The sequence below is a fragment of the Rhizomucor pusillus genome (assembly GCF_041956525.1).
Source record: "Rhizomucor pusillus strain CBS 183.67 unplaced genomic scaffold VTP01scaffold_8, whole genome shotgun sequence".
NCBI classification, from domain to species: domain Eukaryota; kingdom Fungi; phylum Mucoromycota; class Mucoromycetes; order Mucorales; family Lichtheimiaceae; genus Rhizomucor; species Rhizomucor pusillus.
Genome location: NW_027192150.1, coordinates 104,901 through 128,014, shown reverse-complemented (window position 1 = coordinate 128,014; position 23,114 = coordinate 104,901). Strand labels below are relative to the sequence as shown.

The following is a 23,114-nucleotide window of genomic DNA, read 5'->3' as shown; positions in this document are numbered from 1 at the left end:
ATGCTTCTTCCGGACGCATGGGCAAATATCGAGAACGTTAGCAAGATTTGTTCGAAACAAGGGTTTCCAAACATAGATGCAGGGGAAATGGCCGGGTATTTAGCTAAGCTTCTTCCTTTTCCGATAACACTCTGCAATGGACGAGCAAGAAGGGTTCCTCTCAGGGTTGGATGATTTCTGGCTGCGTGTTGAGCATCCACGACGGTTAATGACGGTTTCTGGACTCTGGATGTTTGAGAAGAGGCTGGATTCACGACGAGTTTATCAGTCAATCAACGAGTTGTGTGATCGGTTTCCTAGATATGCAATGGTGCCCGCCAATGCATCGTTGATCAACACTGCCGAGTGGACGCCTGCACGTGGATGGGAGCCGCGCATGAATGTTATGCACCATCAATTAAAAGAACCTACGGAGCAAGCTTTGCAAGACTACGTAGCTGATCAGGTAACATACTTGATCATCCTTTTCCGGACGATAACTCAACTTTACATCCATCAAAATAAAAATAGATATCACGTCCGTTCGTATACTCTAAGCCGTTATGGGAACTTCATGCTATCTCCGGACTCGACGGTGAACGCTGCGCATTTTTCTGGAAAGCGCATCATTGTTTGGCGGATGGGTATAGCTTTATATCCAGCCTCTGGGATATCACACATCGCAGCGCTGACGGAGGAAAAGAATTACATTCAAGTGACGAAGACGATAACCACCATAATCGTCATCATAAATTTCATGATCACGAGAAAACAGATAATAGCAACAACGACAAGTACGCTGCAGGCTCTCCTAGGAGAAAAAAGCAGCAGCAGTATAGAAGGCACGATAGCATACCGGATCCTATTTGGCTGCTGTTGCCACATTGGCTGCAATGCGTTATTGCGCTTTGCATAGAAGGACAAGCACTCTTGCGAACGCTCATCCATGATTTCTGGGTGTTTCTTTATTGCATACTACCTAGACGTTGGTCACATCATCACGACCTTTACTACGATGGACTGCAGGCTTTCAGAAAACAAATTGCATGGTCAGAGCCTATTCGTATTAAGGACATTAGGCTTGTCCAGCGAGCATTGGGGCAAGGTGCCATCAATGACATCATGGTACTTGTTGTGACGCGGTGTATCAAGGATTATCTGGAACAGCAGAATCTCAGGAAAGACAAACACGTCTGTTTGCTCATACCTATGTCACAACGTAGCCGAGACGACTGTAGTTTCCAAAACATTGTAAGTGCAACCTGGGGATGGTTTTCGATGGAAGAAATCTCGACAAAAACCTTGTTCCGTCAAGTTTGGCGCGAAATGCTCGCGATCAAAGCGTCAAAAATGCCGAGTCTTATGTACGAATGGTTCGCACAACGTGTGCTGGCCCGAGTGCCTGGATTGGTCAATCTTATGAACAGATCAGTGGACAGATTAGCCGATATTCCACACGCAGTCCTTACGAATTTGCCAGGCCCTACACGCCCTGTTGTGTTTGGGGGACAAGCGATTTCTGATTTTCGTGTGTTGCCACCGCAGAGTGGCAAGGGTTGTTTAGCAATCGGACTCGTATCGTATAACGGCAAAATCAATATCTCGGTGCTGGCGGACGAACATCCCAAATATCCACGCTTAGCGGCCAGCATATGCGAACAGTTTGCACCCGAGTTCGAGTTACTCGTTAGAGAAGCTTGCATGGACCTCACTCGTCATTAACAGAAAATTGAGTTCCTGTTCTCCCCCGAAATGCATGTACAGCATTATTTTTTTGATCCGAAACCTCCTGCTTTGAAGAATGTTCCTCTTTTTCTTCTTTCCTGTGCTTGCATGAGCTCGTAATGGAACTGGATCGGCGCGACCGGGATGAGCTGAATGCTCATTCATGGGTGGCTCTCGCCGTATTTTTAGTTGTAATTGTGTTTGTTATTCGCCCCGTTCGCCTTAAGGTGTTTCGAATACCAGTTCCATTGGACTTGGCAACGGTGCCGCTGCTAGGCGTCATTATCCTTCTGGCAAGCCAGACCATGACAGGCACGACTTTGCGTGACGGATTTCTCGGCACCAATCTAGGTGTACAGCCGTACGCCATCATGCTCTTATTTTACTCACTGGTAACTTTACAAGCAAAAGTATTAACTGCGATGTGGATCTTTCTGACGAGATGATATCTTTCATATGTCGGCAGGCATACATTTGTATATCACTGGACATGACTGGATTGTTTCAATTTTCTGCGTTTTGGGTTTCTCGACGTGCTGGAAACCGAGGCACCCTTGCATTTACCTTGTTCTTTATGCTGACAAGTCTTATCAGCGGGCTGGCTAGCAACGATGTAGTTGTCCTGACAGGAACGGCATTCCTCTCATACTTTACACGTGTATCTGATATTGAGCCAACTGCTTTCCTGATGAGCGAGTTTACAACAGCAAATATTGGTAAATACAATTTGCAGTCGAACGCCGTGCAACCATACTCAAAAGAACAATGCAGCTTCCATGGCTTTATATATCGGCAATCCAACCAACGTTGTCGTCGCTGGAGCATTCAACCTGACATTCATTGAATACTCTGCTTGGATGCTCATCCCTACATTCGTGTGCTTGGGTATAGCATACATCCTTCTCCGTGTGATCTTTAAAAGCCAGCGCTATCTTCCACGGGTGATCCATCCTCCCGATGCCGATCCTGCCTCTGTGCTCATCGATGAGACTGGCGCAATATTTGGATTATGCTTGCTAGGTGTCTGCCTCGCAACACTTGTGGGCACATCCTTTGTGCACGGCGTCTCGGTGTGGATGGTCACGATGCCATTTGCGGTGGTCATGTTACTGCACGATCTCTGGCATGATTTGCCTATAAAAAGTGCGATCCAAAGCCGACGGAAACGGTTGCAGCCACCTCTGGAAGTCGTCAGACGAGACGATGCATTGTCACAGACTTTATCGGTCCCAACTCCTGCGCCTCTGTCAAAACCATTGAACAGCAGTGGTAGCAGCGACGAAGATGAAGACGAAGATAAAGAACGAGCCAGTGAATTCATCGATATGAGTATTTTGGGATCGGTGGATTTCATGCCACTCCCAGAAAATAACGGTCCATCCACGCCGGCACCTAGCGGGAGCACTGTCATTGAAGCAGCACCAGCGGCAGAGCCATCATCGTCGAAAACACCTTCGCCCCCTGCCAATACCACCAATCTTGAAGATTTACGATTGCGAAAAAGAACGTTAGCTACTCCTACACCGGATGAACTGCAGAAGCAAGAAACGACGACATCGTCGTCAATTGCCAAATCTGTAAAACCTGGAAGATTCAAGACGATCCGCCGGCTCCAAGAGCAGTTTCCCACATCAACGGCCGTTATCGCGCGTATGCCATGGAAGATTCTTCCTTTTGCCATCTGTATGTTTATGCTGGTTGAATGCTTGTCTGAAGTTGGGTTTATTGGCATCTTTGCAAGCGCATTGAATACGGTGACTCCCAACTACGCGGTCACGGTATTTAGCGTGATGGTGATATCAATCATCGTCTGCCAGTTTCTAAACAACCTGCCGATGACAATTCTGCTGACAAGAGTCTTGCAACATCCAAACTTTGCGCATTCACAGACCGGAGACGTCATCACGCAAGCAGCCGTGCTTGGTTTAGTTATTGGAAGTAACCTTGGTGCTTGTTTGACACTTGTGGGAAGTCTGGCCGGTATCATGTAAGAATCACTCTTCTTTTTTCATCTTACAAGCTGAAATTCATACGCTTCATCTCTAGGTTTGACCATATTCTAAAGACAAAAGGTATCTATACATTGGGTTACTTCCAATTCTTAAAGTGGAATCTGTTGCTGTTGCCTATCATCGCAACGGGAGCTGCGGCGGTGGCAATCGGCGAACTTTGGTTTATCTATTTGCGCTAAACTGCGCGCACGCTTTACTGCAATGTTGGGGTACCCCAACTGAGAGGAAAACAGTGCGATAGTGAGCATAACAACAATGCCCATAGAAAAAACAACAATGGTATATATCATATAATTTATTTGTATTTAAAGCCATGCCCTACTTCCTTTCCATCTTCCTACTCCTTTTCGTCTTCCCCACTTTGCATAAAACACGCTCACAATAATGATGGATCAGTCTAGCACCTCGATGCTCTGCTTGCCACCGTATTACATTGTTAAAACAAAACGAGACCACTCAACGATAGATCCCTTTGTTGCTACACATTGGGTTCCTATGCGACGACAGTTGCCGGCTACTGATAGCAATCAAGTGCCTTTCTATTCAAATACGAAAAGAAACCCATTGTTGTCACCTTCATTCAAGCGATTTTACATTGAAGAAGTGCACGAAACCGATAGTGAAGATAGCGATACAGAAGATGACGAAATCGAGACGCCTTTGCTTACGCCAATTGATGAAGACTGCCTGTCTTTCAACAGTCAAGAAAAAGAGAAACAAATGACTCCGCAGCGCTTAAGACGATGCGATTATAGATATAGGCAATTGAACCAATGGTTCGCATCGCATTGTGTATGAGATCACACTCTGTTCATATCCTCCTTTCCCATCCCATTATTTATGCATTCTAAAAATAAATCGTTCCTGGTTTGAAAGCAGTTTGCCGATGGATGTCCTCGTTTATGTATTAATCAAAGGGCAGGCAATACATGATGAAAAGTATGCTGTCACAGAAAATAAAATGGGGCGGGGATGAATAGAATGTTTTGATATACGTAGAGATGCTATACAGTACAAAGAAAGAGTAGTAAAAGCAACGAGAACGGTGATCGATCGATCGATCTATGAATTAACAAAGGCAGGCTTCGCAAGCCTCCTCAGTGCAGCAGCAGCATAGCTCTTCAAGTGCACAGCAAACCAAGCATCCTGTGAGGCAGCCCAGGCATCCGCTAGACCCGGAAGACTTTTGCGGTGGCGCTTGCTGGTAATAGACGGGTTGTGGCGCCGGCTGAGGCTGGTAGTAACCTTGCAGAAAAAAGAAAAGATATGAGTCTTAAATCAGAAAACAGCAGATCAGATCAAGAATATCAGTTTGCGTACCTTGCGGAGGAGGGGGTTGTTGATAAGATTGTTGCGGTGGAGGAGGGTAATATTGCTGCTGATTCATAGTAATTCAAGAGACTTGTATGAATAGAACGAGATGAAAAAGGGAAAATTTCTGCTTTTTTATACGTTTTTCTTTTTTTGCAGTTGCACGAAAAATATGCATCCGAATGCGGATACTGGATTTTGCTTGGCGAATTATAAATAGCATGCTTCAAGGCCAAGGTAACTGCTTTGTCGGATCAATCTTTTCCCTCCGCATATGGCATAATACCTTTCAGGAGTAAGAAGCCCATTGTCGCGTGATCAACATGGTGCAAATTAGACGTTAAGCACCATCCTTTGACATTTTAGCACACATAGCCTAGGCAGATCACAGCGTACAAATGTTACCCTCAACTCTGAGTGTTACCTCCTGGAGAATGTGGCATTGTCATTCTAGAAAATAATCTTCTATCAAGAGCTCCATCCTGTTCCGTTTTGGCGCTGAACTTGAAGATCAATATATCATGACTGCATTCTAATTTTTTCGGTGGAATTATTGCTGGAACTTTAGGTTTTCTCTTTATTGTCCAACAGGATCATCCAATGCTGTATTCTTTCTTCTATCACAGTCTGCTGTAAAAAGGACGACTTGTGAATTGGAACACCATCTGAATTCTACGCATGAGTTGTTTATTCATCATGAATGTGAGCCATTTTATCCAATTTGAGTCAACTCAACAGGATAGTAATGTTGTCAGAATAAATTGGATCACATCGTGGAAATGGAGTTAAGGTCGATTTTATTGCCGTGCAGTTGAAATCCTGATTGAAAACAAGTAGTTCACTGTTTCGTTTCAACTGGCAGAAACTTGCCTATATGTAACCCAGGAACCACACATAGTCCAGGCGGTTCATTATTATTATTGTCGGATGGTTTTCACAGGAAGAAGATCGACCACGGTGGAACCCATCAATATGATAAAGCGTCATTGATATAATAGAGATGACACTGGATAGTGCAGATGGTCGAGTCCTTGACTATGTTGACTCCTTGACTATGCTGACATCAATAAATTCTCTGCGTATTCGACTCGGTGAAACTAATTCATTCGGTTACTGATATCGATATTCGCTCTTAAAGCACATGGTACAGTTTGCTATTAGTGAGCAATTTCAACTTAAGAAAGCTGGAACAATATGATATTATGTTAGAGAAGTATTATTGACGGCCCTTTTTTGTAGACAAGTTTATAGTAAACATGCTGATATTTGAAAGGCATATATACTTATTAGGACCCCCCTCATAAAGTATAATATCCTTCTTTATAAATTTGCTCCTGATCCATGCACTGAAATAAATACTTCTTACGCATTTCGTTCGTAAACAAACATCATTTTACTTGATGAATATGATGGAAGTGCATGTATAGCTCTAGATCTCGTCACGAGTATTGCAAATTTTTCTATTGATCGTCTACAATGGAGCGCCCGAGCTGACATCCTGAGCCGCGCACGAATCTTCGGGTTGTGACTGCAATTGAATGGCGCAGGATGAACCTGCAGGATTTTTCTGGGCAGCTTTTTTCATAGTCAGGCTCCCTCGCTTCGCTCACCTCGAGAATGCCGAGTATGTTTATAATAGCTATACCCAAAAATACTTGGTCTAACTGAATTTCATGCAGAGAAAACGCTTGCTGACGAGATTGCTGATCTCGATTTGACTGCACCCAAAGGTATGCTGCTAAGAAAGAAAATCAATTGTTGCAGGGCAGGTTGCTGATCGGCATCGATCCCTCTTGTCTGTAGACTACGATCCAGAGGATCTTACGGAACCAATAAACGATCGAGCCTTGGAAAGCGAAGACGACGCTCAGGCTGACGATGACACTGGTCGAGATCACTACGTGCAAGTGGGCCGAAGCTCTCTACGCAAGCAGCAAGAGTTCATTCTCGACGATCCCCGGTATGCTGGACAGCGTACCAGCCGAAAAGATATCTATTCATCTGGGGAAGAACAAGAAGACGACGAGGATGAGCAGCCGGATGCTTTCGACGAAATAGAAGATGTTGAAAATGAATCTGACAAAGAAGGGGAAAGCGAACAAGAAGAAGAGGAGGAGGATCAACAAAGTGGATCAGAAGCTGAGGATAACAGCGAGCAAGAGGAGGATGAAGACGACGATGAAGCGCAAGATAACGAGAAAAATGCAGAGATCAAACAAGAGCTCTTGAGGATCCAGCAGGAAGAAAAGGATATGATCTCCAGAATGTCCGCCAGTGCTCAGAGCGATATCGAAAAGGGCCAGCATGTTCGTCAACAGATCACCTTGTGGGAGAACTTTTTGGAAAGTCGTATTCGTATCCACAAATCTGTTGAACTGGCAAACCAGCTTCCACAGGTATGTGCACCTTAAATTCTGCTGATATCGATTGGTTTGCTAAGGAAAATGTATAGCATGATGTATGGCCCGACTTTTTGGCCCAAGCGGAAGGTATCGAGCCAGACTTGGATGCTGTCAAGAGCGAGCTTAGGGACGCAATTGATGATTTGATGGAGCTGCGAACCGGATTTTTGGAAGAAAACGATGCTGTGCAACTCGGCGACCGCGACTTTAATACACGAAAGAGACACTTGGACGACGATGATGAATACATTGATGCACTCTGGAACGATATATCTCAAGTCAACCAAGTCTTTGTGCCTTTCCGTGACTCGACTTTGGAAAAATGGAGCAACAAAGTGCAGGCCGCATCTGGCATGCGCTTGAACAAAAAGTTCAAGGCTTTTGATCAGAATGTCATGACACAAATTGGAAATATACTTAGCGACAAGGAATCCTTGATCAAGAGAACACAGTTGCAGCGCGCAGAATACAAAATCCTCGGCAAGGTAACATCACTGTCAATCATTTGGCATGAAAATATCAATGTTAACAACCTAGATGTAGGAGGAGAAGCAAGAGATGCAAGCTTCAGAGCAAGACCCATCAAGCAAGGTGGATCGGCATTTGGCTAGATACGATGCCGAAATATTTGATGACAATGACTTTTATCAGCAGCTTTTGCGAGAACTTATTGAAGCGCGTATGGTAGACACAGATGATCCGATAGCTATGGGTATGAGGTGGGCAGCGCGGAAGGCGACAGAGGTCAAGAAGAAGAAGACTAGAGTATACGATCGAAAAGCCAGCAAGGACCGCAAGTTGCGGTAAGTTTGGGATAAGAATTTAATTATATTAATTGGTCTGACGCGTGACGTTGAATAGGTTTGATGTGCATGAGAAACTGCAGAATTTCATGGTTCCTATACCGGCAGGCACTTGGCATGAAGAGATGTCAGACGAGCTGTTTTCCTCACTCCTGGGCCACAAGAAGGCCAGTCTTGAGGAAAGTGCGGCATGAGATCCGATTGATTTTTTTTGCCACGTACTAGAACTTTAAAGATTCCCCCCTTCATTTTTTTTCTTCCCTTTATTCTTCTCTCGTACCTTTGCCTTTATACACCATGTGGTTAAGCGATTTTCAAAGTAAACTTTTGCATAACTTTCTGCATACTTTTACAACCTGCTTACGTATGTTAAAGAGATCGGCGTCGGTTTAACGGCCTTTGGTGTGTTCTTCATGACTTTGGGCGTGATGATGTTGTTTGATGCCGGTCTGCTGGCTATTGGCAATGTACGTACAGTAAAGAAAGGGCTTTTGCATGCAGAAGACAAGTTGCTGATGCTTTTGCGGATTTAGATTTTGTTTCTATGTGGCATCGCCGCCATCATTGGGCCCAAGAGTACGCTTGTATTCTTTTCACGACGCGAAAAACTACGTGGAACCATTTGCTTTCTTGGAGGCATTTTCCTGGTATTGAGCAAGTATCCATTTTTTGGCTTTTTGTTAGAACTATTTGGCTTTCTCAATCTCTTTGGGTACGTATCGACGATTACGAGAAACGGGTTTTCATGGTTTTCACAACTGTTCCTTCTTGCCACAGTGACTTCTTCCCGGTCATATTTGGATTTTTGCGTCGGTTGCCGATCATTGGTCCTATCCTTTCAAACCCAAACGTTTCTAGAGTAAGTCTTGAGGAGAGGTTATAGAAAATCGTGTCGTATTGATCTGCACAAACAACAGTTCATGCCACGCGAGTCCCGGACGAGGGTGTAACTTCGCCTCCCAGCTGTACATATACCTTTGGCAATATACATAACGCAACATGTATAAACTGAACTTACTATACTGATTATTTTACTGCCGCCACGAGAGACGATTCATGCCGAATATTAGACGGGAAAAAATAAATCAAAAGAAAATAACGAAGGATTGCTATAGCAAGTGTCAGCAGGATAAATGGAAGTCGAAAGAATGCTTACGTGTAATATGATCCTTATTGAAACCTTTACGTACGTTATATAATGTGCAGTAAGATACGTGTGCATGCAGAGATCGTTTAAAGTTACTTGCATTTGTCGCTGCTCGTCGTCGTCATGGTAAGCAATGCAGCGGTGTTTATCCACGTGGGGGATCATTTGTGAAGCTTCATTTTTGGAGAGAAAGGAAGATCGTTTTTCTGCAGCGGCTATTACTTGTTCTACGTTTTACAAGGATATTGACAAATGTAAGCTGCTGCAAAAGCTTAACCACGTGGCTGATGATTCCTAGAGATTTCCAAGTACTGCTACTAGAGACACCGTGGCGTCCTGCAATACTTGGTTAGTCTCTTTTCCACCATTGGTGCAGACAGTAGCTGCAATTTCCGAAGTATTGCTGATACATACGGAGCTTATGTAACAAAAGCACCAGCTTCTCCTAATGAGCGGTGGAATTTGGAAGAGAAAGGCGGGTGCGGCAAAACTTGCAAGACGCATGCCATATCTCGAATCAGACGTTATAAAATTTATTACCACGCATATTATAAGGTTGAAGTGGGTGAATCCAAACTGGATGAAATCTGTGCCTGAAAAGAAGCAAGACACTCATGTATGGAAAGTTGGCTAATTAAATGGAAATAGCCCTGCAACGCACAAAAATCTCTCATGGCTTTGTGAACCGTGGATCATCTATTCCTCCGCGCATAATCCAGAGAGCAATTTGTGATGCAAATGAGCTTTTTCGTTGTTACCTGATGATTAACATTGTGATAATAAACATTTTTGTTCGGAATAATTGGGGGAGTGGAGGTGCAACGTGATACTGAAATAGTTCCTATCTATTTTCTGGGTATCTAACGGCATCTGATGCTTGATGTATTATAGGCGTCCCTATCACAGGCGGCGCATTAAATTAAAGTGAATCATTCATTTTCCTTTTTCTGGCAGACGATGCTCGGGGTTGGCTGTGGTTCTATGATTTCTTAAATCACGAATAAAGCGTAGCAGCAAAGCAAAGGCAGCGAAGAATATCGTGGTGGTGGTGGCCCAGACTATCACGTACACATCACATGCAAAAAAAGGGCTGTGGCGTTGGTAACATGTTGCACAAGAAAGCATTTGAAGAAATGCACGCTCACCTTTCACTTACTCTTTCTTGTCCTTCAAAGAGGAGGGGGAGCTGTGTAAAAAAGATTTGCGTGAAAAAAGAAGGAACGGGTTACCCGGGCCGACGGACACAGAAGATCAAAAATTAGATCGCCTTATTCCCCCGGCGCATTTCTTTTTCCTCTTTTCTGAAAGATTAAAAGGTTTGCTATTGTTTCACGATACACATTGACAAGCAAGGCCCTGGCGGTGTGTACGGTAGCATCTGTACGAGGCGACGCGCACAGACAGTGTTCCCTTGCTTGACAAAGAATGGGGGATTTACCCTGTTTTGATCGCGTTTTTTTTTTTGCCCCGGCAACAGAGCGCTTTCCGAATTGTATGTGTGTGTGACTATGGGAAAATGTGTTTGAGCATGGCTCGAAACAGCTAGCCTGTCCTGCGCTCAACAAATAAGAAGGACGAAAAGGGCTCAAGCAGCAGCAACCCATTGGTGCCTAGCAATGGGTGCCATGTTTGCAGCAAGTACAGGATAGGAGAGTAGCTGTAAATAACGGGATCATAGTCACAAGTGCTAACGCAATCCGTTTCGAGATCTTGATGTAAAGATTTGCGTACCTGCCTTCTCTTCCGTCTTTTTTTTCTGATACGCATCTGCCTCTCAACCTTATTAAGTCGTTTTAGCTCCCGATAACGGGATTGGTCAACTCTTTTAAGTTTTTCTGCTTGTCCCAATCGCTCACTTTTTTCTTCTTTACTCTTTTCCTACTTCTTTCTTTTTTTTCTTGGACTGTGTCAACTTTGCGTACCAGTGGAGGAGATACTTGTCTTTTTCTTCTACTGCCTTGATTCGATTCCACATTGTTCAACCGAGAAAGTCCGCCCTCCGCACGATTTTTTAACACGGTCGCCATGAACTCTGTACACGACTCCAAAGAGTGGCGAGTACACCCAGGTCAGCCGCTGTCCCAGCCTGAAGGAGGATTGCAAAACAACGAGCAAGCACATTACTCTCCAGTGGAGCAGCAGCAGTTTGCATATCAGCAGCAACCACCAACGTAAGTAACCGTATACAAGCTTGTCATCCCTACTGTCAATCATGCGTGCTCTGTCGCTGTTTCGTGCGACAGGTACAACCTACACCTGCTCTGCCTCCTCTATCCTTTGCCCCACCACTGGTCCCGATCGCTCTCACACTCTCTCCGCCCTTGTTTGTTTCGTCCGAGCAACACAAAATGCTGATCCCTGAATTTTCTTTTCCACGTTCTTAACGTACAGGTCGATACAACCTCCTCCTCCTACTTCTCCGCATGCAAATTCATATCATGGGAAACCCGACGATGAAAAGTCCCAAGGGTAAGTCCTAGCTATTTTTAGCAGACGAATAAAACGTCTCAGATTTTATAAAGGATGGCCGGTTCTTCGCAACCCAGCACGCCCCGCCCTAATCCCGCTGCAGACGGATCCCAACAGCCTCCATCGCCGACTCGAGGTGCCGAATCCGCGGCAGCAGCAGCAGCAGCCGCAGCCGCAGCGGCCGCCGCTTCATACGGCGGTTTCCACAATAACGATTACATGTTGGCAAGGAAACGCGGTAGAAGCGACTCGTTATTTCCCCCAGAAACCGGCCCGTTCTTCAGCTCGACAAAATCTGCGGATAATTTATTTGCTGTGGACCGATCGACACTGTAAGTAACATATGTGTTTCAAGTTTTTTGCTTTCCTCTTGAATCATGTGACTAAAACTTTGTGCTCCCCTTCTCAGGCTTGATGTAGCAATTCATGCCAAAATGGATCGTGGCTTCTTTTTAGCCGACAATGATTGGACGTGCTATCGTCGCAATTATTTTCAGGTCAGCGCGTCGTTCTCGATCCAGGGCGTGAGCCATTATTTCCCGGATCACGAAGTGCAAACGCTTGTTCGCGGCGACGACGGTGCACTGTTTCCGGTGAGACGTTTCTTGATCGGCATTTCTGCACGCGTCTCCAACAGCGAAAAGAGAATCGAGCTCGTACAGCATACCCCTAAGCGCGACAAGGGACCTCAAATGGTTCCTCAGCCTAAACCTATCATCCCTGGTGGAAACCTGAATCTCAGCACTGTCAGCACGAACCAATCCATTGCCACTTTTGAACGTATCCAATTTAAGACGGCAACCGCTAACAATGGCAAGCGCCGCGCTGCACAGCAGTACTATGTGTGTCTCGTTGAGCTCTATGCAGAGACAGATCACGGCCAGATCAAGGTCGCTGCTTGCCAGTCAGCGCCTCTGGTCGTACGTGGACGTAGCCCGGGCCACTATGCAGATCACCAGGAACGGATGGGACAAATGGTAACGACGTCTGCACCTTCTCAGCATAGCCAGCACATGTCGACACCACCTCCCCCGCAGCCATTGTCGCTGCCGCCGCCACCAGCTCCGTCTGCGCATGACGATCGCTTCCACAGTGCGTTCCCGAGACCGCCGTATACACCACCAGCAATGATGCCGGGTGAGTATGGTGCTTCGTACCCGCCATATTATTCGCCGTATACGCACTTCGGTGGACACCCAATGCATGCGCCTCCTCCGATGCCACATACAATGATGATGAACAGCGCTCCACCAACACCAACCCATCACACTCCTTCCACGTCGACACCAGGCCAGGCACCGTCGCCGTACCCGCATGCTGCCGCTGCTGTTGCTGCACCGCCACCGCCTTCCCATCACCAACATCCATATATGATTTCAAGTATGCCACCCGATCCAAACTCTCCCAGCTCGCCTACACCGCATATTTACGGCAACGCGGAGTATCCAAATCATCAACATCACCATCAACAACATCAGCATCAGGCGCCGCCGCCGTCGCAGCATGATACAAAGCTCGCACTTCCACCACCTCCACATACTCCTTCCTCAGCGCCGCCACATCACAATGGCATGAGCATGCCGCCAGTACCTGTCGACACTGCAGTGGGGGATTGGAGTGGTAACAGGTCACGCACCAACACAGCAGGCGGATCGCCGCATTACTTTGCTCCTCATCATCAAGGCACACCGACGTTGTCGTCTGCCACGTCTCAAACAAGTGCCTTCTCGCCAACGACTCCTACCACCCCTTACGTTGGCGCTCGCAAGTTCAATACCGTGAACAATATCTGTAATCAGCAACAAGCGTCTTAGATTCCCATCAAGCTAGTAGTATCATCATATATACTTTACGGAAATTCTTTCTTTTCCTCCCAACTATATATCTTTTTTTCCTTTTTTTTCTACTCCTTGTCGTATATCATAGTTTATACATTACTTGCTACACAATATGTATCCATTTCTTTCTCTTCCTCTTTCTCTTTCTCTTTGTTAGTTTCAAAACCGTCATAGATATGTCTTAAAAAACAACAAGGTTGATGTGTGTGCCATATTACTTTCATGTTTCAAATGTCAGCGACGACAGCGGTGTGACAGCTAGGTTGCACACACTTACGCACGCACAGGGATTTCCTCATTTCTTCCCATTATTGCACAAGATTTCTGCAGCCGACCCCTCGTTTGCGCACAGGGATGCAAAAAAAGGATCGACGTAGCTTCCAGGGGCATAAACTTGTTGACGTTGCGGCGTAGATCGACGCAGGAGGGCAGGGCAAGCAGAAATAATATTTAAAGATGGTAACATTGCGTAAACGATGGCCTCGATCAGAATAATCTGGCAGGTGTTGCTGCCGCTTGCAAAGCCGAAGAGAGAGAGAACGCGCGTCAGGAAAGATATATTCTGTAACTTGGTCTTATTTTAGGTTTTATCATGCCGACAAGAAACAACGTACCATGTTTTAGAATACCCATGACACATCTTACTCCGAACGATGTCATGCACCCTTTTTGTGTGAGTACGTGCGTGCGAGAAGAAAGGGAAAAAGAAAACTTTATTGTTTACAACAATGGGTCATTGTTGCCAGTAAACAGTGGTGCGCCCGAGTTGGTGCTACAAAACAGATCGTCTTAAACAGTTTTCGTTGATTTCCTTGCTGCCTTCTGCAGCTGTAGCACTTTTTTTGGCCCCGCCGCGAGGAGGAACTAACATTTTCCATTTTTTTTTCTCTTTCTCTTTTTGCTCTTTTTGCTCTTTTTGTTTTTTTCTTTCTTTGCTTCTTTTCCCTTTTGTCCGTTTACTTTGCATCGTCTCCTTCGCTAATCCTTCATTCATTGCGATAACGATTGGGAAAGGAGTTGTGGCAATACTATCATGAACAAAGAGGCCGGAAGAACGCAAATCAGCTTCCACTTCTCGCCCGCCTCATCGTATGTCCTGCCCCTTCAAAATATACGGCAACGGATCCGGGGAATATGGGAATCCTTAACGTGGCCAGTGATCAAACGGATCCTCAAGGCCGATCTGGCTGCAACCATCGCGTTTGCCCTGCTCATGATCGAGCCGATCCGACGACTAACAGATTACGGTATCATCCTTGCCCAAGTTGCAGTCCATTTCATCCATCCCGCAAAATCGTACGGCCAGCTGGTAGAGGTATGTTTATGGCTGTGAACAAAACGGCAGAAGGCACCCGTGTTGATTCGATCCCGTGTCTGTGTTTATTAACTGGAAAAACTTTTAGGATATAGTATTTGGCACCTTGATGTGCATAGTCTCAACAGCCTGGTCTCTGCTCGGCACATTCTGTGCGTCATTGGTGCGCAATCCTGACGATCCAACGCTTGCGCAACCCAAAGTGTCAGGCGTCCTCGCCATTTTCCTGGTCGTTGGAACATTTTGTCTAAATTATGTTCGTGCGCGAATGGAGCAGGCTAACCTGGGAGGTACGCAAAAAAGAACTGATCTGTGGAAAAGAGGCAACAACTAAGGCAAATCATCTTTCAGGTATGCTGTCTGCCACGATCCTCGTCATCAGCTTAACGAGTGGCGTACTTGATACACAGTGGTATCCTAGGACAGTGGTAGGTTGACGAAATATAGCTGTCATGTAATGCACATTTGATGGGATTCACTCAACCATTTTTTTTCTTGCTCCGAACTATTCCTATTTCAGCTCCAGACATTTGTACCCGTGATGGTGGGATTTGGCATAGTGTTTGTGATTGGCATTATCTTGTGGCCTGAGAACTCCACGAGGATCTGTGTCGAACAGCTTGTAAAGACGCTGGAAACATTCGATGGTATTGCACGCCGCCAGGCGGAAGGATTCTTACACATGGGCAACCCACGAGACGAGTCCATCTATTTGTCAGCTAGCGGCAGTCCACCGCCGGAATCGTTGCCCGTCGTACATCGGATGCTTGATTCTGCACTCTGCAGTCTCGTAGAAAAGAAACGTATTGTTCGCCGGGAAATATCGTTCAATTACATCGCCCCAAAGGATATCAGCGAGATGACGAAACTGCTCAAGAAAATGCTGGTACCGCTCCAAGGCGTTAGTCTCAGTCGAGTCATGGAGGAGAATATGCGCAAAGCTCACCTCCAACGTCACGTTGCACGGCGCCTGGAGGAATTTGCAGAAAAGGAGAGTATGGATTCGGCTCCAGCAGATGCAAGCTATGCAACCTTGCAGAACGCTACAAATATCTCGATGCATGGCGGCGGCGGCGACGACGACAACAAGCCGGTGCCAACAGCACCAAACATGTCATGCGCATCCTTGTCGTCCATGTCGTCTTCCTGCGTATCCTTTTCCGATTCCGATGACCAGGGCGGTTCACCCATGTATGGCAATCGAATGCCAACTCCTGTTAATCCAGCCCTCGAGACGCCACCTCCCGTCGAAGAAGGTTCAGGAATATCCACGAGAAAAATCTACGTCAAGCCAAAAATCGCCGTAAAAAAGCAATCTGACGACCACGACGATAGCAGCGATAAAGAATATAAAGTAAAAAAGGCAGCAGACTCACCTGATACTCACATCACCATTGCATTGCCACCTGACGATGGATACAGCGCCTGGCGCCGCGAATACAGTGAGATTCTAAAAACCGTGCGTCCAATCTACCACAGTCTTTTGCAAGCATGTTCGTCTGCTGTCCATGACACCACCATCCGTCTTCAATACCTGCAACGCATTGACCCACAATTCCAGAATAAACCCTGGATCTATAGATTATTCGTGAAGAAGGAACAACCTTGCAAATTTGACAAGGATGTTGATCCGTCCATTCAGCTTTTGAAAGCTATCCAAGAATTCGATATGCATCGGCTGTGCGGCCTCGAGCGCCTGTATCATCCGGGCGACAAACCGATCCCTCGACGCATCCTATTTCTACTACTCCATTTCCAATTCAATCTACGAGGATACGCCGAACGCGTATACACGCTTTCGTCGCTGGTGCACGAGATGATCCAAGCTCGCGAGAAGCGACGTGTGTGGATGCCGCACTTGTCGCCTAGAAAGTTTTTTGAAAGGCGCCAAATGGAGGCAGATGTAGGTCTCGATCCTCCAACAACTATCGTCGAAGCGCACCACATGGAGTCGCTGCAGCGTACACTATCCCACCGAGCTACACATATCATGCTCAGCGACGACTTGAATGCACCAACGGTCAACGAACAGGCGCTGCCACGTCGAGCAAACATACTATCCCTGCCAAAGCGAGGCGAACTGAGAAACAGGCGCAAGCGATCAATGCAGCAGCGCGGTATTGACGGTGATGAGAGTGGCAACGGCTGCGACGGCGGGCTGGATCCGCTCATGTACCACGACCCAGACGTCGCCTATCCGACAACTCCCTTCCAAAGATTTTGCTACAATTTGTGGCGGTTCTGGGCAAGACACGTGCGCACAGCTGACACTGCGTTTGCACTGAGAGCATGCGCGGTCGTTATCATCCTGGCTCTGCCTGGGTTTATCGAGGAATCGCATGGCTGGTACAACCGCGCACGGGGTCAATGGGCGGCTGTTGTCGCTATAGTCTGGATGGGTCCGTCGGTCGGTAGCAACTTTTTCGGGTGAGTGTTTCCGAAATAATTTTGTTCAGTAAGTCTCGATGTCTAAGATGTTTGCTATGCACAGGGTGATGGTACGCACAGTTGGAACTTTTATCGGCGCCGTTTGCTCCATATTGGTCTGGGAAATAAGTCGCGTGAACCGCGTTGGTTTGACGCTGCTCATGTTTTTCTTTGGCTTGCCTTGGTGGCTGATCTATCTCAATGGCAAATTCTGGAAAGCTTCCGGTCTCTTTTCCCTCATCACGACGTCTATCAGTAAGTATCCATACCCGAGTTTTATTGACACTGATTGGGCTGATGTCAATTTGAATAGTTATTGGATACGCATACAACTATCAGATGAGCGGCAAAAATATTTCAATGTACGAAGTTCTCTACGAGGTGGGTGCTGGATGACACTTTAAAGCGTTGGTATCGGCGATGATGCTAAAGCAGCAATGTTTAATGCAGCGCACTGTTTGCGTTCTGATCGGCGTGGTGGTCGCTCTGATATTCAGCGTGTTCCCCCTACCAAGGACAGGCCGCGTCGAACTGCGACATCGGATAGCGCGTACGCTCGGCGACCTCGCTGCATTGTACTCGTCGTTCCTGGCGCTTCTACTAAAGAACGCACAGAGAGACCCTAACGTGAGCGTGAGCAACCGCAAAGTGTTCCGTGCAGTGGCAGCAGCGATCCTTAAACAGATCAAGGGCCAGCGCGTGTTGCTGGAGCAGAGCCGATTCGAGCCTGCGCTGCGTGGCATTTTCCCTGAAGACAAGTACGTGCACATCTTGCAGACGCTCGAGAACATGGTGTGCCTCATGATCGATATGGAATATGCGCTCGAATGTATTCCTGAGCGATGGCGTATGCAGCTCGTGCAAAATACATGGAAGGAACGAAAGACCGCGGTAAGAATTACGCCTCACCTGACTAGAATGTTGTTCTTCTACTAACAGACCATGATTTTATTAGATTGCTTCGTTCCTGACAGCACTGCATATGGGTGCAAATGCACTGAGTAACAAGTGTCCTTTGCCGCCGTACGTGCTTCGACCGACGCGAGCACGCCGAGATCTCACTAACAAGGCTCGACAAATCCGCAATTTGCGTCCGGACCGCTTGGCCGACCCTGAATACACTTACTACGGCGCATATCTTATGAGCTCGGAGCAGCTGGCTGCCGAGATAGAGTCACTTATCGCGACTATTCGTGATCTGGTGGGACCAGACAGTGTCAGCGTCTGGCTAGAATACAAGCATTGATATACCCCCTCCAAAAAAAAAGGAAGTACGCATTACTACGTATATCTTATCATTTGTCATTTTCATTATCGTTATTATATGCCCCGTGCATTTCTTTTTCATTTCTTTACATTACTGTACATCCACCAGCCCCCGCGTAGATTGCTTCTGTAATGTTATTTTTTTTTAAAAAAAAAAGGATCATGGAAAAGTCTATTAATTGCAGGGCCAAGAGAAGGCCCTGAAAGAGAATTTAACAAGTACGGGCAGCGACAACAAAAATAGGACGCGCTGCAAAAATTGGTGTATGTGTTTGTGCGTAATGGGTGAGAGAGAACTTGCAATGCATAAAGAAGAGGTGCGGGAAGAGACAGATAATTGAAAAGAAAAGAAAAGAAAAGAACGGGATGATGAATGGTAATCAAGGGGATGGGTGTCGTCCGCGACAATGTGGAGGTTTGCATGTGCATGTATACGTGTATATGTATGTGTGTGTGTTTGTGTCTGAAAATGTATAGCTGGTGGGAGGAACGGAGATATGATGCGAAACAATGGGATGTTACATGACGATGCACTGGTCGTCACCGCTGCCAAATTTTTGCTTTTTTTGTTTAGGTGGAGGATTTGGCTTGCCTTGCAACCTCTGGATCGCCCTCGTGTCACCATGCTCGGCTGCCTTCTTGTACCACTGCATCGCCTCTTCTGTGTTGCGTACTGTACCGATTCCGCACTCAGAAAAGTATCCCAGTGCATACTCGGCCTTGGGCAGCTCCTTATCGGCGGCGCGCTTCGCCCAGACGTAAGCCTGCTCGTCTGACTGTGGGAGAACGCCAGGAGATCCAACAAGGTACCAGGCCGTGAGGGCAAAGCATGCCTCGCGGTGGCCCTGCTCGGCGGCGAGGGTGTAGTAATGGATGGACAGGGCTGGGTCCTGCGGGCAGTTGAGTTTGCCGTATTCGTAGCATTCTCCTAATCTGTAAGCCGATGGGGCGTAGCCGAGATCAGCGGCTTGCGCAAACAAGGAGACTGCATAGTCGAGGTCCACAAACACAACATTGTCGATTCCTTTTTCGTGGAGGAGCGCCAGCTCGTGCACCGCGTGCGGGTACTCTGGGGTTGCAGCCTCGCTCGCTCGTTTGAGCCATTTCACGCCGTTTCTCGGATTCTTTGATATTCCAAGATCGCCGTTGACCTCCGCGATGCCGAGCCTGTACATGGCAGCTGGGTGATTGAGAGTGGCCGCTTTCCTAAAAATGGTTTGGTGTCGATTAGCTAAAGATATATAATGGCATCTTTTCTTACTGTTGCAAACGAACCTGTAAAACTGCACGGCTTTCGAGTTGTCCCTGCGGCAACCAAGCGCATCCTCGTAGCATTTGGCGGCGCGGAAGGCAGCGTCGGCATGGTGATGCTTGGTCGCCTGGACAAACAGCGGGAATGCCTTGTCAAACTCATTCTTTCCTTTGCGACTCAGTATGCCCGATGCATACAGATTGCCGAGATAATACTGCGACTCGGCGTGACCACGAGAAGATAGCTGTTTCAGTAACTTTTCAGCCTCAGAAAGATACTCCCAGCGCGTTTCCTCGTCTTGATCCGTTGTCAGGGGCTTTGCGGCTTCGACCATAAAGATGGCAAAATCACATTGCACATCTGGGTTGTTTGTCTTTTTGGCGTTTTCCCGGTACATGTTTATTGTCTGGTTGTACGACAAGAGCGACGCATTGGCACCAGGCTTGAGGTGCGAATGGTCCAAGAGTTGCTCGCTGCCAGCGCCGCCCACATCAAACACTGAGCTGGACCGTGTGCTGGGAGGTGTCAAGGTTGACCGTCGGCTTGGAGAAGTCTTTGTGGGCGAGAGCGTGGTGGATGTAGGAACTTGGAGTTGCTGTGGTTGTTGAGGCACCGGCAAAGACTCTTTAGGTTCCTGTTGCTGTTGCTCCTTAAACGTTGTAGTAGGAGTATGCGGCGGAGGTGTGGGCGGCTGTGCCTGGTACACCTTATCTTTTGGAAGAGGAGTAGGGGCAATGGAAAGGGAATCGATGGGTGGAAGTTGAGGAGGACCGTCAGAAGGTGGTTGTTGTTCCATGGCGTTTGTCATAAAAGAAAGGGAGAAAAGGAATGGTTTAAATGTCGATGGATAGTAAAATGAACAAGCGAGAAATCATCCAAATTGGGTCAAAAATGAGAGGAAGAAAAAAAAAAGGCGACGCGACTCCCTCCTCCTGTGTTGTTGATCTCAACGTCATCTTTCAGGTGGCACAAAAAAAAAGACCAGCAGCGCAGTTAGGCTGACCGAGCTGCAAGTCATAAACGAAACCGCCCAACAACTCTTGTAATGACGGATTACCTCGGTTATGCGTACGGAGCTCTAGTGTTTGTAGGTGGCGCTGTGGGCTACTTGAAAGGTAAACCCCTCCTCGTAAGCTTTTGAATTGAGTGAGAATGCTCATTTTCCCAAAAGCTGGCAGCGTTGCATCCATGGCCTCGGGATCGGTCTTTGGTTTGGCAGCAGTTGCGGGTGCGTACCAAGTTTCCAACAATCCGAAAAACGTCCTGTTTGCCCTAGGTCCGTCCAGGCACGAACATACACACCATGTGTCAATCATGCTAACAGATATACATAGTCGTCAGCATGATTCTCCTCGTTACTATGGGTTTCCGCTATTACAACAGCGGCAAATTCATGCCCGCTGGCCTCGTCACTCTGTTGAGGCAAGTACACTCCCCCGAATTTAGCATGTAAGTTTGCTGTTTCGCTAATGTTTGGAATAACACAGCTTTTTGATGACGTTGAGATACGGATATCGTATGATTCAGTGACTAAAGCTTTCTCAGGTTTAACGATGAATCAGCGTGTCCGTTGTCTTTTTTTGGGAGCAAGCGGGGCCTGCGAGATGTTGATCCTGTGTACCTTGTTCATATGGACTGCTTCCCATTTTACTCATCTGTTGAAGTTCCCTCCTTCTTGGACCACGTTGCTTGCTGCATATGAGCAGCAGCAGCAGCAGCAGGGTTTATCCGGCTGGATATATTTTCGTTCATTCGTGTCGGCGCTCGCATCCGACCTGATCGCTTCTTGCTAAATGCTTTTTATTTTCGCGACTCAGCCAGCTCATCGGTTCCAAACGACCGGGGTCCAGTAGTCATCATTTGCATTTGCGATTATATATACTTTGTCGTCTGTATGGCACAAGCGCAGTATCCATAGCAGCGACGCTCTCGCGGGGATTCGACGAATGCAGTAGCGAGCAATACACTTTACATATCCTGCTGTGATGCATGGGCTGTTTCTTGCCGTGGAAATTTCCGAAACGACGACGACGCCCATGAGGCTCTGGAAACTGTGCCACAATGCTCAGCAATCAGAGCACCATGCGACTTCCTCATTTCCCAATTCCATGACACGGCTGGATTTGAACGGAGGCGGCAATGGCGTTTACTCATCAATGGTTGATAATCCACATTTGCAAAAGTTTTTGTAATGCTAGAAAATGCTTTCGATCTCGCTTGGTCACCTTGCAATTCCATTATTGACCATCTGCTGCATAGTCTCACGCAAGACTAATAGACCCGATGAATCACAAATGATGACAGCGATGATGCAACGAGGGAATGCTAAGATTCAGTATCATCGTATATATAACGACGCATGGCAACAGAGAACAACTGCAAGTATAGATAGTAGATAGATCAGTCATATGCGATGGATCAGATCGTCTTCGAGCGCCCCCATTTTTTGATCTGGGAACGTGCGTGCGCCGCGAAGAGATCGGGTGCATAATGAGCGTGGCATCCTTCTACACATGGGAAGAAAAGAGAGATGTGGTTTTGCACGGTCACGCCAAGCGAACGTGGCAAGTGTGAAATGTCAATGGGTAGTAAAAGAGAACAATGAGTAAACATCGCTTAAATTTCTTCCGATTGGGCTATCGTGTTTGTAAGCGATTCGTCAGCACCGAAAACTGTGGAAGAATTGGCTGCCGAGCCGACAAAGCGGATCATCATCATTATCGTGATCGGCCACCACCGCCGTGTCAGCAAAACCAGTGATGGTGGATCGCGATGCAGCCAATGTTTGCATCGCAAGCTTGCTGGCACATGAATGATTGAATGCTTGGTGGGGAAGAGCACTTCCTGCTGATGAAAAGGCTTGGCAAATGGCTTGGTTTTCCACAGAAGAGTGCCATCTTGCGATACGCAGCAGAAGGCAAAAAGTAGTGTCATGCGAGAAAACACACACGTCCAATGGTTCTCCCGGAGTTCCATAAACGGATACGGTAGGTGACGCGTACTACTGTAACTTGGGGCAAGGACGCGTAAACTCGATTTCCAAAATTGCATCATAGTGCTTCAACAACTCCTCCTTTGCATTTGCAGACAGGTCCCCCCAAGTGTAACAAACCCTGAATCGGAAGAGCAACTTTATGTCCTGGATAAGAAAGCCAAATCAAATACGAA

The 23,114-nt window shown here is 46.8% G+C and overlaps 12 protein-coding genes across 12 annotated transcripts; 8 read left to right on the top strand and 4 right to left on the bottom strand.

Annotated features, from left to right (window-relative positions):
• Positions 1-136: 136 nt before the first annotated feature.
• Positions 137-1,701, top strand: VTP01DRAFT_10024 (uncharacterized protein; the record flags this gene model as incomplete). Its single annotated transcript, XM_069378341.1, has 2 exons — positions 137-445; positions 511-1,701. 2 exons carry the CDS (start codon positions 137-139, stop codon positions 1,699-1,701), a joined length of 1,500 nt encoding a protein of 499 aa, XP_069239449.1.
• A 122-nt stretch (positions 1,702-1,823) lies between these two features.
• Positions 1,824-3,895, top strand: VTP01DRAFT_10023 (uncharacterized protein; the record flags this gene model as incomplete). The annotated part of the gene is made up of 4 exons (XM_069378340.1): positions 1,824-2,096; positions 2,171-2,420; positions 2,476-3,691; positions 3,751-3,895. 4 exons carry the CDS (start codon positions 1,824-1,826, stop codon positions 3,893-3,895), a joined length of 1,884 nt encoding a protein of 627 aa, XP_069239448.1.
• Positions 3,896-4,100: 205 nt separating this feature from the next.
• VTP01DRAFT_10022 (uncharacterized protein) lies at positions 4,101-4,514 on the top strand (the record flags this gene model as incomplete). The annotated part of the gene is made up of 1 exon (XM_069378339.1): positions 4,101-4,514. The coding sequence occupies one exon, from the start codon at positions 4,101-4,103 to the stop codon at positions 4,512-4,514; it is 414 nt and encodes a 137-aa protein (XP_069239447.1).
• A 271-nt stretch (positions 4,515-4,785) lies between these two features.
• On the bottom strand, positions 4,786-5,103 carry VTP01DRAFT_10021 (uncharacterized protein; the record flags this gene model as incomplete). The annotated part of the gene is made up of 2 exons (XM_069378338.1): positions 4,786-4,961; positions 5,037-5,103. 2 exons carry the CDS (start codon positions 5,101-5,103, stop codon positions 4,786-4,788), a joined length of 243 nt encoding a protein of 80 aa, XP_069239446.1.
• A 1,541-nt stretch (positions 5,104-6,644) lies between these two features.
• On the top strand, positions 6,645-8,426 carry VTP01DRAFT_10020 (uncharacterized protein; the record flags this gene model as incomplete). Its single annotated transcript, XM_069378337.1, has 6 exons — positions 6,645-6,651; positions 6,707-6,757; positions 6,831-7,423; positions 7,480-7,914; positions 7,973-8,232; positions 8,291-8,426. 6 exons carry the CDS (start codon positions 6,645-6,647, stop codon positions 8,424-8,426), a joined length of 1,482 nt encoding a protein of 493 aa, XP_069239445.1.
• A 219-nt stretch (positions 8,427-8,645) lies between these two features.
• Positions 8,646-9,182, top strand: VTP01DRAFT_10019 (uncharacterized protein; the record flags this gene model as incomplete). Its single annotated transcript, XM_069378335.1, has 4 exons — positions 8,646-8,699; positions 8,766-8,944; positions 9,010-9,091; positions 9,150-9,182. 4 exons carry the CDS (start codon positions 8,646-8,648, stop codon positions 9,180-9,182), a joined length of 348 nt encoding a protein of 115 aa, XP_069239444.1.
• A 1,739-nt stretch (positions 9,183-10,921) lies between these two features.
• Positions 10,922-11,354, bottom strand: VTP01DRAFT_10018 (uncharacterized protein; the record flags this gene model as incomplete). Its single annotated transcript, XM_069378334.1, has 2 exons — positions 10,922-11,066; positions 11,251-11,354. The coding sequence occupies 2 exons, from the start codon at positions 11,352-11,354 to the stop codon at positions 10,922-10,924; spliced, it is 249 nt and encodes an 82-aa protein (XP_069239443.1).
• Positions 11,355-11,404: 50 nt separating this feature from the next.
• VTP01DRAFT_10017 (uncharacterized protein) lies at positions 11,405-13,662 on the top strand (the record flags this gene model as incomplete). Its single annotated transcript, XM_069378333.1, has 4 exons — positions 11,405-11,550; positions 11,771-11,848; positions 11,902-12,180; positions 12,258-13,662. The coding sequence occupies 4 exons, from the start codon at positions 11,405-11,407 to the stop codon at positions 13,660-13,662; spliced, it is 1,908 nt and encodes a 635-aa protein (XP_069239442.1).
• A 1,057-nt stretch (positions 13,663-14,719) lies between these two features.
• On the top strand, positions 14,720-18,674 carry VTP01DRAFT_10016 (uncharacterized protein; the record flags this gene model as incomplete). The annotated part of the gene is made up of 8 exons (XM_069378332.1): positions 14,720-15,001; positions 15,090-15,291; positions 15,353-15,429; positions 15,522-17,428; positions 17,493-17,683; positions 17,742-17,809; positions 17,879-18,319; positions 18,384-18,674. The coding sequence occupies 8 exons, from the start codon at positions 14,720-14,722 to the stop codon at positions 18,672-18,674; spliced, it is 3,459 nt and encodes a 1,152-aa protein (XP_069239441.1).
• A 538-nt stretch (positions 18,675-19,212) lies between these two features.
• VTP01DRAFT_10015 (uncharacterized protein) lies at positions 19,213-20,754 on the bottom strand (the record flags this gene model as incomplete). The annotated part of the gene is made up of 2 exons (XM_069378331.1): positions 19,213-19,900; positions 19,970-20,754. 2 exons carry the CDS (start codon positions 20,752-20,754, stop codon positions 19,213-19,215), a joined length of 1,473 nt encoding a protein of 490 aa, XP_069239440.1.
• A 237-nt stretch (positions 20,755-20,991) lies between these two features.
• On the top strand, positions 20,992-21,480 carry VTP01DRAFT_10014 (uncharacterized protein; the record flags this gene model as incomplete). The annotated part of the gene is made up of 4 exons (XM_069378330.1): positions 20,992-21,061; positions 21,118-21,222; positions 21,281-21,395; positions 21,474-21,480. The coding sequence occupies 4 exons, from the start codon at positions 20,992-20,994 to the stop codon at positions 21,478-21,480; spliced, it is 297 nt and encodes a 98-aa protein (XP_069239439.1).
• A 1,082-nt stretch (positions 21,481-22,562) lies between these two features.
• VTP01DRAFT_10013 (uncharacterized protein) lies at positions 22,563-22,922 on the bottom strand (the record flags this gene model as incomplete). Its single annotated transcript, XM_069378329.1, has 1 exon — positions 22,563-22,922. One exon carries the CDS (start codon positions 22,920-22,922, stop codon positions 22,563-22,565), a length of 360 nt encoding a protein of 119 aa, XP_069239438.1.
• Between the last annotated feature and the right edge of the window lie 192 nt (positions 22,923-23,114).